The 13,811-nt window shown below is 41.1% G+C and overlaps 1 protein-coding gene across 1 annotated transcript; it reads right to left on the bottom strand.

Annotated features, from left to right (window-relative positions):
* LOC6031961 (voltage-dependent anion-selective channel) lies at nucleotides 1–12,291 on the bottom strand. The gene is made up of 5 exons (XM_001842585.2): nucleotides 12,132–12,291; nucleotides 7,590–7,909; nucleotides 7,230–7,457; nucleotides 1,087–1,295; nucleotides 1–1,023 (listed from the first exon to the last, which is right to left on the bottom strand). The coding sequence occupies exons 2-5, from the start codon at nucleotides 7,907–7,909 to the stop codon at nucleotides 932–934; spliced, it is 849 nt and encodes a 282-aa protein (XP_001842637.1). The 5' UTR covers nucleotides 12,132–12,291; the 3' UTR covers nucleotides 1–931.
* Between the last annotated feature and the right edge of the window lie 1,520 nt (nucleotides 12,292–13,811).

Below are 13,811 nucleotides of genomic sequence, written 5' to 3'. Positions count from 1 at the left end.
TGAGGCATGGAATCAATTACTGCGCTTTATTTCTATTAACCGACTAAACTGGGACAGTGACGGAACTCTTTCACGAGATTTGGAGGTTAGCTTTCTTCGGTTACAAAACAGATCTACCGTTGCACCAACACGTACGCCCAGTTGACAAATAAGCGGCGCGAGCCGCATTTAATTCAGAACCCAATACCGTTACGTTTGCGTGAAATGATTAGGAAATAACCTACGCTATTGTTTATAGACTAGCTAGTACGTCGTCGAGTAACGGACTGCGGAAAGTTAAAACCGGTGCTTCGGAGGCGTTGTAACTGCGTTAGTAGGTGTGTGCGCGCGTGTTTCAAGTGATATCGTTAGATCGAGTTGCTCAAAATTTGTCTAATTCTCTAAACAAGTTATTGTTAGATTCTGCCTTTTGGGCTGATACACAAGTGGTTGGTTTTGTTCTATTGTTCATGCGCCGGATTCGGTGTTTGCCAATCATTTCTCTTCTAAAGATCAAAAACAAGCTTTCGAACATTCCGTTCCTGGTATTTTGCCATCTTTATTTGATTTTTTTTTTCAGATTGAACTTTCATAACTTTATTACTTCTGGCGATAGTGTGCTGCTGCTTCTGCTGCTGCTGGTTGCGGATGCGCGCCTCCGGGTAGTTGTGTGTGTGGTATGCTAGGATAACAACCACCGTCCGAGAGAGAAAAGAGATGGTCAAAACGCGCGCGCGCTTCTCGAGACAAACGCGTGTGCTGCCGCCGCCGCCGCCGCTGTCTTTTCTTCATGATGCGAATGTGTTTTTATACTATTACGTGGTAGTTTACTTCCATTGTTTTTTGTGTGTGTTTTTTAGTTTTTGTTTTATTTGTATCTCTCTCGCCCTCTGTCAATAGATATTTAAACTTGAATCTGTTTGTTAAAACACGAACACGATTTTCCTCCAGCTTAGGCTTCGAGTTCCAGGGCGACGCCGATCTTGTGTCCGCCAGTGTTGAAGCTCTTGCCGTCAATCAGCGTCGACAGAGTCAGAGTGATTCCTGCGAAAATTGCAAGAAAACATTAGTCCAATTGCTCAAAACCCGTTCTCTACGATCTCTTACCGTCGCGCAGCTTCTGCTGATAGCCCAGACCGATCTGGCTCTGGTTGTTAACCTTGGCGCGGACACAGGCATCCTTGTCCAGGTCGTACTTGGCGCCGAGGCCAAACTTGGTCGCGTTCGAGCCCGAGGCCCACGACAGCTGGACGGCGGTCTCCAGACGGTCGTTGCATCGCTGGTAGATCAGACCACCGAACTCGCGGCCGTCGTTGCTGGAAAGAGGGAGAGAAAACACGATTAGTATAAATATGTATAAATGTGTTTGTATTACTTGAACGCAGTGTTTATATTAGGTGTACTGAGCCCGAATTACAAAAAGCACCGATCCTACAGGTCAAATCTTTTTTAAACTTCGAAGCCGGAACGCCAGCTCCTGTCGCAACTAGAGAGCCTATGTGGAGAGGCGAAATGTCACTCTCAGGGGTTTAATCGAACTGTTAAATCGGGTTTCCAATCGAGCAGCAAGACCATGGAAGAACAAGGTCGGAATCAATAATACTTTTGGCCTAAAAACGAGATTTATAACAATCACAAGCATGGTAAAACTGGAAAATATTATAATCTGGTAGTTTTTGTTATGTTTGTGCATGTTCGGTACAAGAAACGAGCCAGCACCAACGAAAAACTATTTTTTTAACCTTATATTCGAATGACTTTGGGTGTTCAGAATTTCTCCCAGAACATTTCATTTTCCTTTAGAGGTCACTAGTCGCAACAATCAAGGTCGTATCTGAGATTCGGACTCAGTATACATAGCCAAATAGCTAAATTTAATTTTGAATTCACTCAAAATGTGGATTTCTCAAAACGATTTCTAGAAAAATTTTACCCGGATTCGCTAATTCGAACGATGTTTCATTCAATCGTTGTAACAACTGAAGGAGGTATTAGACTACGACAAACACGCAAACTCGCACTTTTTGACAGTTTGTCTGCGTTGCTTGTTCGCCAATATTTGTTTGCAGAAACGTCAGCTTTTGTCTTGTTTGCGAGTTTGTTAGTTTGTTTGTCATAGTCTAATACCTCCTTGATAGCTTTCAAAAGCACGAAAAAACACATGCAATATTTTTGTTGAAAATATGTCCGTTTAAAAAGCGTTTTCCGTTTTTAAGTTCAGCATGCTGAACTGCCGTTCTACGCATAATTGTCCCATGTTCAAAAAAGTGCAACTGAGAAAAACGCGATTGAAATTTTTCGACCGATTTCTGTGATTCTACGCATAATTGTCCCGTGGGTTCCTATTCGCCCTATGTGTCCCTAATCGCCCCAGTTAGAAGTTTTTCACCCTTATTTGTAATCCTCTTGCTATACAACAGGTAAACAAGGCATAATGCTTAGTAAAACTAATGATTCCGTGTAAGAAAATACTGGTGGGACAATTATGCGTAGAAGTTCAACGATGGGACAAACAGAGTTGGTGATGTTTTTGATGAGTTTCCGAACAAAGTTCCAGATTTTATGTGTTTTTCTTAAAGTACACATCTGACTAAACTTAAAAATGGCATAAAGTCAAAATCGTCAAAAACTGACATGGGACAATTATGCGTAGAACGGCAGTGAACCAAACAGAAAAAAAAATTCTATGTTGAAAGAACGTAAAATTTACCTCGCCAAAGCATATATGGAGCATAACATTTGAAAAGGGCACAAAACTATTGTAAACAATAGTGCATCCCTTTCACTCATATGACAGTTTGCATAAGGTGTGAGAGGGATACACTCTTACCATAGCATAGCTTACCGGGTCTGCACCACGCTGTAGGGGGTGCCACAATGGTCAATTCAATATTGATTGCTGCCCAGTACATCCAAAAATATCTAAGAACGTACATTTCCGTAAATTGGTTCTGTGTGTATGTGTGTGACCAAAATTCATACTCAGTTTTATCAGCACTGGCTTAACCAATTTTGTTCAAACTGGTCGCATTCGACTCAGTTTAAGGTCCCATACGTCGCTATAGAGCTATCTACGTGCGCATGTATTGCGTGTACGTACACGATGGATTTTTAGGTTAAAATTTGTGGTCGCCAGCAAAATCAAATGGTAAGCTAGTGTGCGTGAGATCAGGCTTAGATAACTCTATAGAGCTATCTAAGCCCAATCTCACACACACTAGCACACCATTTGTTTTGCTGGCTGGTGCCAAATTTAACCTCATCTTTTTCCTGTACGTACACGCAATACATGCGCACGTAGATAACTCTATTGAATTATTTGAAGTTTTGATAAGTACTTCAAAAGTTATGTATAAAAATGTGTTTTTACAAATATCCGGATCTCTCATCCGACCCATTGTTGGTTAGGTAATCGAAAGACCTTTCGAACGAGTCCAAAACATTGAAGATCTGGCAACCCTGTCTAGAGTTATGACCACTTAAGTGATATTTGTGTACTTTTTTATTCCGCATCTAATGTCCAAATGTGTGTGTCCCATCATGTCTCCCACTGTTTGTAGAGAGTGAGGAAGGCACCAACCACATAAGTGGATTAAGTTAGTTTTTTTTCTGTAGGGTTGTTTGGCATGCCAAACCAAAAAACGCTTTTAGCTGAATTTTATTTTTTGTAAAAATATTTTCGTTTTAAAAGCGTTTTTCGGTCCAGTTTGACATGCTGAATGAACAAAAAAAAACGTTACTAAATCTACCTTTGGGTGGTTGGTGCCTTCCTCTCATTTATAGTGATTCCAACCCCCCTAAAATGTCAACATTGTTTATGGATCTCCGCTAACGTGATCGCAGCACCTAAGAGGTCCTAATAAAAATAAGTGATGAGTAAAAAAAAAAAAACAGAGTACCTACAGACTTTTTGTCAAGATTATACAGACACGGCCTTTGAGGAAAATGACATCCCTCTACACGGCTTTTTCGTGGCGATCGAACCCGACCAGCTGGGGTTATGTGAATTCAGACCATTTTTTAAAACTGCTTGTAATTTAAGATAGGTAAGTCAGACCTTGAAAATTTTTACCCCACCTAAAAGGTCTTCTCATATGCTTTCTAAAAATATATAACTTGTGAGGGTTTCATGAAAAAAACACCCTTTTTACCATAATTTTAATTTAATATGAAACAGTTTTTTTAACATAACTTTTTAAATACATGATAAAACTGCATGAACTGCATTAAGAGCGAGTCCACGAGCAAAGCATACCCATCTCGCATCGACCTCACCAATCTGCCTGAAATATTCAGGGGTTGTTTGTACATATAAAACTAGCATCTGGCCAAAATATGAGCACTCTAGGTCAACGGGAAGTGGGGCAAATCGGGACACAAAGTTTGAAGGTTCAAAAACGTAAAACATCTTAAAAAGGCTATAACTTAGGCAAAATTCAATGTAATTTCAAAATTCAAAATGCATCTTAAAGGGCTTCAAAAATGCAACAAAATGCAGGGTAGAGCATCTCAATTGGTTAATTCTAAAGGGAGTTATTGGCATTTTAGTGAAAAAATAGCATAATTTTCAAACTGAAATAAAAAAGTGTTCCATCCAGATATCAACTCGGTTCGACCTGCAGCTTGTAGGGGACATCTGGGACTACCATCTGAGACTGAGACCACTTTGGGTAAGGCAGTTTAACATATCAAATAGACACTTTTACTTTTAGTGAATTTTTTGGTAGTAATTTTTTGCTCAGATGACCCCTTAGATCCTATTTTCTGGTGATAATTTTATCATAATCGTGTTCCTGAGACAATTTCACATTGGAAAAATGCATAAAAATGTTTGTTTTCATCCATTTTAACCCTTTAAAAAATGAAAGTTAAAAAAAAACTTTGTTTCTCCAATTTTGGCTTTAAAAGAGGTTCTGTCAATGTAATAACATTTTATTTAGTCAGTTATTTGTGCAAAAACACTTTATAAACGTCAAATATTATTTTATACTCCAATTTCCACATACCCTCCTGCCACGTGGTGGCTGATTGACATGTGGCGTCCTCTGATCGAGGCAGCCTTCTTAGCGTGCTTTGATTTATCCCTGTACATTTTGCTGGGACCATGAGAATTTTGGCGACGCCGGAATGAATCTGCTTCTAGGCAAGATTAGAGGCCTCGAATCATCTTGCACCCTTCAGAGGAATTGTTTCCCAGATCATCCCCTTGGACCCCATGGTATGCAAAAGTCGTTAAATTTCAACGACAGACTTGTACAGAGCAATGTACCCAATTGCTCAAGTTTTACGGGTTAATTCCCATTTAAACTTGTTCCTGCTCAAGGCAAGCCAATTTTCAACCAAATGGGCTGAAATGTGGGCTGTAGGCCCCATTTTGAGTACTCTTTCGGGCAATCTCATATACTTTTTGATTTGAGCAATTTTAATTTTTTTGACCCAGGCTACTACATACAGCCAAACACACAGACATTTGCTCTGCTTGTGATTCTGAGTCGATATGTACAAATGAAGGTAGGCCTATCAAAAAAAAAAATCAAACCATCCACATTAACGACCCCCGGGTCTTTTGTGGTCTCTATTGCAAGTTTCTGCTCGAACCTAGGAGTCCGAAGGCTTGAATGGGGAGAGCACCCAAACCTCTTTTACTCCAAGGATCCTTCCACCCCAGTGTTTGAACTGACGACCTTTGGATTGTGAGTCCAACCGCCGCCAGCGATTCCACCGGAGTAGGCTTGGTTTGGTGTGTTGTTTGTACTTATGGCATGGAGACGACTCCTACACCTGGAATGACTTAACGGCCTAACAACCAAGGCCGGGACCGACATTTTACTTCCTCATCCGATGGAAGGTTGCAGCAGATGGGAATCGAACCCAGAATCATCCGCTTACAAAGCGGACAGCGTAACCATTCGGCCACGCACTGCCACTGAAGGTAGGTCTAGGAGGTCTTATTAAAAAGTTCATTTTCCGAGTGATTTTATAGCCTTTCCTCAGTAAGATGAAGAAGGCAAAACGTTACTTTATCTACCTTTAGGTGGTAAGATGTAAGATGAAGAAGGCAAAACGTTACTTTATCTACCTTTAGATGGTTGGTGCCTTTCTAAGAGGTCCTAATAAAATTAGTGATGAATAAAAAAAAACAGACTACCTACAGACTTTTTGTCAAGATTATACAGACACCGCCTTTGAGGAAAATGGCATCCTTCTACACGGCTTTTTCGTGGCAATCAGACCCGACCATTTGAGGTTATGTAAATTCAGACCATTTTTTTAAACTGCTTGTAAGTTTTGATAGGTAAGTCAGATCTTGAAAATTCTTAATATACAAGAAAGGTCATATCAGAAGAACCTTTTCAAAAATATATAATATGACAGGTTTGCATGCAAAAACCACCCTTTTTGTGAATTGTGAAATTTATATGCAGCAGTTTTTTAAGCATAACTTTTGATGTACTTTACGAAATCTTATAAATTTCAATAGGGGCTTATGGGTCCTCAAAACGAATCGAATGAGTCCAATAAGGTCAAAATCGGCTCAGTCAGTGACGAGTTATTCCAGTGACATTGATTCGGTACACACCATGTCTACATACAGCCAAACACACAGACATTTGCTCAGCTGGTGATTACGAGTCGATATGTATAAATGACGGTAGGTCTAGGTCTAATTAAAAAGTTTATTTTTCGAGTTATTTTATAGCCTTTCCTCAGTAAGGTGAGGAAGGCAAAACCAGAGAAGATCATTGATGCTCACTATATATTAACTAAAGCATCTAGATCATTGATCTGGATAATATTTAAACATTTACCCCAAGAAGTATCAACATTGACTAACTAATATTTACTTTACGGCCAACATTGGAAAGCATCATGTGACACAGGTTGCGTCCACGATGATATCTTTTTTCACATTGAGAAAATAACAACGTTTGTTTGCATTAGCTCGCGAACTAGACAAACATACTGCTGCATCATGGGACCGCCCGACCGGCCGTCTCGTTGCGTAATCCATATCACAATAGTAACTCAACGCATCATTTCGCTGCCCCTTTGCTAGATTTATCTTATCACACTGACATCGCTCATCACCTGGTTGATGGTGGCCACAGAAATAAATTAAACTTGCCCTCTTTGGAATTCATTATGTTTGCCTAAACAATTTAGGTTTGATAACGAATGCGTCAAAAACGTCCGGGTTGTCACGTTACACACTCGCTAATCAGCGGCCGCAGCCCACTACTAGTACTTACACGTTGGTGTGCAGAATGAAGTCACCGGTGGAGTAGCCGACGGCAAAGTTGTTGGCGGTAACCTTGGACTTTTGCGAGTCAAATGCAACCTGATAGCCGGCGAGCCAGCCCTGGTAGCCGAACACTCCCGAGGCGTTCACCAGCGGTCCGGCGAGGTCAACGTTGACGTCGGCGTCGACGCGAACCTTGTCGTGCGAGTAGGCAGTCTTGAACCGTCCGGTCTTGCTTCTGTAGGACAGAGTGAGAAGAAAGGGAGAAGCGTTAGAAGAAGGTTCGTCCTTGTCGTGTTGCTGTTGCTGCTGCTGCGCCTTCCGGCGGAACTTGTAGGTGGCGGCGTAGCCGAACCTAGCGCCAGCGTACCCGGTTTGCGGTGCGAACGAGCCGTCGAACGACAGCTTCAGTCCCTTGACCAGCTGGTTCTCGATGGACACCTCCGAGGTCAGGGTGTTGTCTGTGTTCCACTTCTCGGAGAAGTTCAGTCCGTACTCCTTGACTTTGTACTTGGTCTCGAGCGAGCCGAACACCTTGCCGTTGTCCTGGTTCGAGTGGCCGGCCGTGTTGAACTCAACGCCCGAGCTGGTCTTGGTCTTGACGTCCAGCTTCCACAGGCCAAAGTGGTAGCCCTTGTTGAAGACATCGCGGGCCTGCTTGCCGAGATCTGAGTATGCTGGTGGGGCCATCTGCAAAAAAACAAGAAATCTCATTAGATCGAGGTCATTGACACGCGGGGCCGGTCGTTTACTCTATTAATACCCACGACGGGGAGTAGTAAACAGGCGAGCTGTGATTAAACTCTATTGATTGATTGCTGGCTAGTTTGGCGTCGCCGCGCGCGCATTGCAGGGTGCATCGCAAGCTTTCTCTCAATCTCAACCTCGTAAGTAATGCTGCCAAGATCGCGCAAGCGAGATTCTAAAAATATCGCGAAAACACACGGCGGTACTGCTTATAAACAGTAAATAAAACAAATCAAAGGTTTAGAACACCACGAGTTAGTTTGCGCCTTCTTCGGGCTGAGAATGTGCTCGCGTGCAAAACGGGGAGATAGTTGTTGCGAGGTGGTGTCTCCAACTGCACCAGGGAATCATGCTCGCTGTTGCGGCTGACCCTTGCCGTTTCGGTGCCAACTGTCTCGAGTGAGTGCCAACTTTTTGCAAGCTCGGTTTTGGTCGAATCATCGATTCGTTTGGTTTGTTTCAACCAGAAGAAAACTGGAAAAGTTACGTAACATGTACGTTGTCAGAAAGGGCGATTTGATGTGATTTTTTGGAATGATTGCATAGCGTTATCTTGTTCTAAGAAGACAATTAAAAATATCAAAAACAGATAAAGAAACCTTACATTCATACCAACATTGAAAAGAGCTATACAATATCTGGAGAAACATTTGAAAAGGGCGCATAAACATTTTGACAGCTGAAACTATTTTGTAAATTCCGAGACAACAGGATTTTTAACAAAAACCGCATTGTTGAAAGGTAGCTAGGGAGGCCAGCTATTGTTAAACACTTCGTTTTTGTGAAAAAATGAATACACGCCTGAGAATAAGCAAACCAGTTCAAACTGTCAAAATACTTATCCGCCCTTTTCTCGTGTTGCTTCAGAATATTCGACTTCTGTAGTGCTTTTCTACCCAAAGAAAATAAAAAAGCAAACAAAAATGTCCAATGTCACCCCTGTTGACTGGTCCTACAAAAATTATGCTTGAAAAACCATTTTGAAATTCCGGAAGATGGTAAAAATTCATTTTTAGAAAGGTATTTAAAAACGTTACTTAATTCACCTTTAGATGGTTGGTGCCTTCCTCGCATTCATAAAATCAATACATTCAGTAAAAATAGTAACATTCCCTCTTAACATGCTTAACAAATCAACTTTATTACTCATTTCTTTTGATAGGGTTGTCTGATCCTTGATGTTTTAGGCTCATTTGAAAGGTCTTTCGATTTTCTAACTAAAGAAGGGTCGCATGATGGACCCGGACATCATTTTCATCGAAATATCTGAGATCCGGCCTCCAAAAAGTGCATAAATAACACTGAAGTGCTAATAACTTTTGATAGGGTTGTCAGATCTTCAATGTTTTAAGCTTATTGGAAAGGTCTTTCTGAAAATGTGTAACATGATAGGTTTTCTTGCAAAAACCACCCTTTTTAAAATCTTCAGGACAAACGCCAAAATAGTTTTTTTTAGCATAACTTTTGAAGTACTCAACTAAACTTGCTGATTTTAAATAGAGACCTATGGGACCCCAATACGGATCGAATGAGACTAATACGGTCAAAATCCGTTCATCCAGTCCGGAGATAATCCAGTGAAATTTTTTTGGTCCACCCACCTACACACATCCATCCATAATAATTTTAACTAAGTTCATCAAAAAGTTCCTCAATTTGAAGTAAAAACAGCAAAAACTGATGAAAATTTAGTGTGTTTCTGTACATTTTTAGACAACAATTCCAGTTTTTTCATATAGATATTTCACATTTTTTAGTTGATAAATTGATTCTGAAAATATCAATACAGCCATTCCATTTGAAAAGAGCCTAAACCGAAAAAAAATTCTCCGATCGGGCTCAACATTTTTCTGGAGGTTCCTTAGCCGAAATAATAAGACTGGTATTTTTTTTATTTGGCCGTTAGGGTGACCTACACCGTGCTAGGGTGGTCCCAAAAATTGCCATTTTCGTCAATTTTCGCAACTTTTGGTACCCAAACATGTACACTCAACCTGGTTGGTCACTTTTTCGTTTGACACTTTTTAGTTTGTACCCCGTTGGTCTGACAAAGTCAAACTAAAAAGTGACGAACTGTCACTTTTTACACGGCGCTCACTCACACTATCAAAACAAACTTTTGGTAGTGTGTGTGAGCTCCGTGTAAAAGGGGTGTCAAACTAAAAAGTGACCCCGTTCGTTTGAAAACAGTTGGTGTCAAACCATCGGGGTTTGAGTGTATAGGTCATCGCTGATTTTTTAAAGTTATCGCAGTTTTAATAAGAAAAGTTGTTTTTTTGCCGATTTTTTCGGTTTATGCTCTTTTCGAATGGAATTGCTGAATATAGAAATGATAAGAATTCAATCCAAACATAAAGAATGTTTGAATTTGATACAAAAACATTTAAAAAAATACAAAAGCTAAACCTAAATAATAATAAGTTGAATAAGCAACACTTTATTGCTGAAGCCTATTTTTATTATGAATACAAAGAGACGAGTTGTTCCTTTTAATTCCGCTATATATTTTTATCTAAATTTGAACACTAAAATTAATTATTCAATATTTCATGAACAGCCCTAAGGCCGTCGCGGGCCGGATGAAATGGCTTCACGGGCCAGATCCGGCCCGCGGACCGGACGTTGGTCAGGCATCAGATTGGGTTTTGGTCGTTGGTCTAGAACATCAGATTGGGTTTTGTTATTTATTTGATATTGTATTTTTGATTTGTTATTTCTTATATCATCGGAATTCAATTCACACAAATCTGGTGACTGTTATCAATAATTATTATAAACAGTATTTAAACAAGTTTTTGTCATACAAATTTCCAAATTTTCCAAAATCCGTGCGAAAAACCTATTACCCAACATCGCGAAAATGTTACGCAGGCAAAAGTATCCATCATCATCTCGTACGATACACGTACATCGCCCGCCTCTAATCATAGGACCATTTTCTCCTGCATCGACGTCACACACCAGGAACACGGACGTGTGTGTGTACGTGTGCGCTTAGAAGCCAGAGAAGAAGCTCACCACTCTCTCTTGACGAGCCGGCAAATTTTTGCTCTTCTCACGGCATCACTAAAAGCGTGACGTAACATTCGGGTCGGGGGGACACACACAAAACCCTCTCTCACAATACATCCGAAGTGCTTCGCGTGCGTGAAACGCGATAGTGTCACAATGAATTTGACCAACTATAATCTCAACGCTTGACTTGATAGTAGTTTTAGGTGCGTTTGCTAACGCCGGTTTATCTGGACCGCTTTTTGGCAAACTGAGGGGCTTCCATCAAAGTGGATTAGAAGTTTTTTTTCTTTTTCTGTCTCTGTGAATTACATAATTCCTGGCTGGGCAAACTGGACAGGTAGACCTTCTTCAAGGAGGTAGTAAATTTAGAATGAATAATGTTCACTCCAAATTACTCCCCCGCGCAAGATATAATGGTCGTGGGAAACCGGTTCCGCCAATTATAAATTCCAATCTCCAAAGATTAAGGAAGATCCCGTTAGATATCGCTGATGGTCCTGAGACTTTCCCATCGCGGGAGGGCACATGACTTGGCCACTTCTTGGTTCTTCTTCTACTACTGCCGACCCCGATGTGTGATGGTGTGAGTGGCAATTGTAGTCAATTAGGTTCGCAGCCATATTGATTTTTTTTCGGGACCATTCTTCGGCGAAATGTTCCGGATCTTTAGCAATCTCGCTGTGCCTGCTGAATGGACAATCTTTCCTGACGTAGGTGTTGATTAAATCATTCAGCTTTCTTGAAAAGGCATTCACTGTCCGCTGATAAGAGAACGGCAATCCGGGCAATGTCTCCTCCGGCGCGGCACCATTTTGCAAAGGCCACACACACTCGTACCGTCGTCGTCCCTCTCTCGCTCACAAGCGCTCGCAGGGGGGCTGTTATTGATCGGTTATGTAACCTAGTTTCGGGCGACGCACATCCTCCGGAACGGATTCCGGGAACCAACGAGTCGCTGTCCGGCAAAACCCCCACCAGATATGAGTCACTCGGAGAAAGGTCTTTCAAACCAAAAAAAATGAACCCAAAAAAAAACGGGATATCTCGCGTGGCACTCAGTAGGCGCGGCACTTGTTCATTTTTTGGCACTTTTCCCCTTCACAAAAGCTAGCCGGAAGTGGCCACGATCACCCCGGCCCCAAATACTTACTTTTTAAAGATTGAAATTTGCGGAACACGCACGAAAAACGGGACTTTAGCCTTTCTTTTCCTTGCTGGAGAGCAGGTGAAAATGCCACACAGCACAGCACGGGGCAGCGGATAACCTCAAACGACCAACGACGGAGCACTTTTGACGGCAAGAAGGCGAGCGAGCCGAAAATTTTGTGGTGGATAACCTGCAAAGTAAACCGCTGTATTGTAGAGTACCGCTGTACAAACATAACAAGTTATTCACCACTCACTAGCCGCTGTAAAACATTGGCACGTCGAGGGGAGACTCGAAGGAGTGTGAAAGTAATCAAAGCAACGGAAAATGAAAGTGTATTTTTTATGTAATCCGATTTTCTAGCTAGGGGGTGGACAACTTGGTCAATAGACTTAAAATCGACGAAAATAGTTTATTGATCTATTTATATTTCGTCAATATATTAACGCGACCTTACTTTGTTCTCTGAATCCTTGTTCCCTTTGACATTGAAAAAAAAATGGAATGTCAAATCAAACGTAAACATGATGCAAGCATTTTGGCGGCGGTGATTCTGGAACAGATATTTTCGAGCTCAATTTATTATTTTCAGTGGCCGGAACTATACGAGATTCCTTATTCAATGTGGCAAAAGTAAGGGATCATATAGGGGATCATGATTCAGAGACTAGAAGAGATCCTGTTCATTTGTCTAACATGAAAAATAAAGAAAAAGGCCCCCTAAAACAACAATCTCAAAGAAGCACTTAACCATTTTCTAAATGGATTCTGGCCAATCCTGTGTACCTGTCACAATCTTTTCGCGTTGTTTTAGCGTCTCTGGGTGGTGAATTGGGAAAGAAAATTCTGGACAAGTTGCCTGTGGTAAACGCGAATGGAAGAGACCATGTTCCGGTGATCAGATCTTGTCCCGTTGATGCCTCGATCATGTAAAAAGCAAACATGAACACTCAATGAACATCAATGGGAAAGTAGCGACAGGAGGAAAACAATCGGCAACGAGAGCAAAGAAGCAGGACTTCTTCCACCACGCAAGAGGAAACAATTGGAAGGACATAATCATGGTCATAGTCGTTTGCAGAGCAGTAGCATGCCTCTTTTTGTCAAATTGTTGAAGATAAAGCGCGGATAATCATTCCAAACATTGATTTATAATCCTCCTCCTCCTTCTCCTCCACGAGCCGCACAGGGGAAAACGATTGTTAAAAGAATATTTTCTTTTCTCGCCTCTGGTTTGAGCTCCGTCAAACCCGTGCAACAGCAAGTGCCTAATTGCGCCGGAAATTAGATCTTACTGTGCCCGGATTTGGCAATCTAGGACCAAACCAGACTTTTATCTCCGAAAATTTCGAAACAGTATTCTTCAGATGGTAAAATTTTGTCTCCAAAAATATGTTGTTGTTTTTGTCTGTCAACTGTCAAATCAAGGTGTGCAAATGTAGGTCATAACATTTTCGTTGATTTATTGACCAAAAAATCAATAACAACGTCAATAAATTAACGAATAATAATTCTATTTACTCTGTACACCCCCTAGTTTTCTAGTCTTTATTAACACATCACACCTCTGAGTGCCACATAAGTTGGTTTGTTTACATCAGAAATCTGCTTTCTCTTTCTCACAACAGTTGTTCGTCATCGAGGAGTTGCCTACAAATTATTACTAATACATGTGACGAAATA

This window comes from Culex quinquefasciatus, chromosome 2 (genome assembly GCF_015732765.1).
Source record: "Culex quinquefasciatus strain JHB chromosome 2, VPISU_Cqui_1.0_pri_paternal, whole genome shotgun sequence".
NCBI classification, from domain to species: Eukaryota; Metazoa; Arthropoda; class Insecta; order Diptera; family Culicidae; genus Culex; species Culex quinquefasciatus.
Note: the sequence above shows the minus strand (reverse complement) of the source record. Positions and strands in the feature narration are given on the sequence as shown.

Excerpts from the sequence above, each read along its gene's own strand:
- LOC6031961 (XM_001842585.2), bottom strand. The coding sequence starts at position 7,909 with ATGGCCCCACCAGCATACTCAGATCTCGGCAAGCAGGCCCGCGATGTC. Across the intron at positions 7,458-7,589 it reads TCGTTCGCACCGCAAACCGG|AAGCAAGACCGGACGGTTCA; the intron begins GTACGCTGGCGC and ends TCTGTCCTACAG. Across the intron at positions 1,296-7,229 it reads TTCATTCTGCACACCAACGT|CAACGACGGCCGCGAGTTCG; the intron begins GTAAGTACTAGT and ends CCCTCTTTCCAG.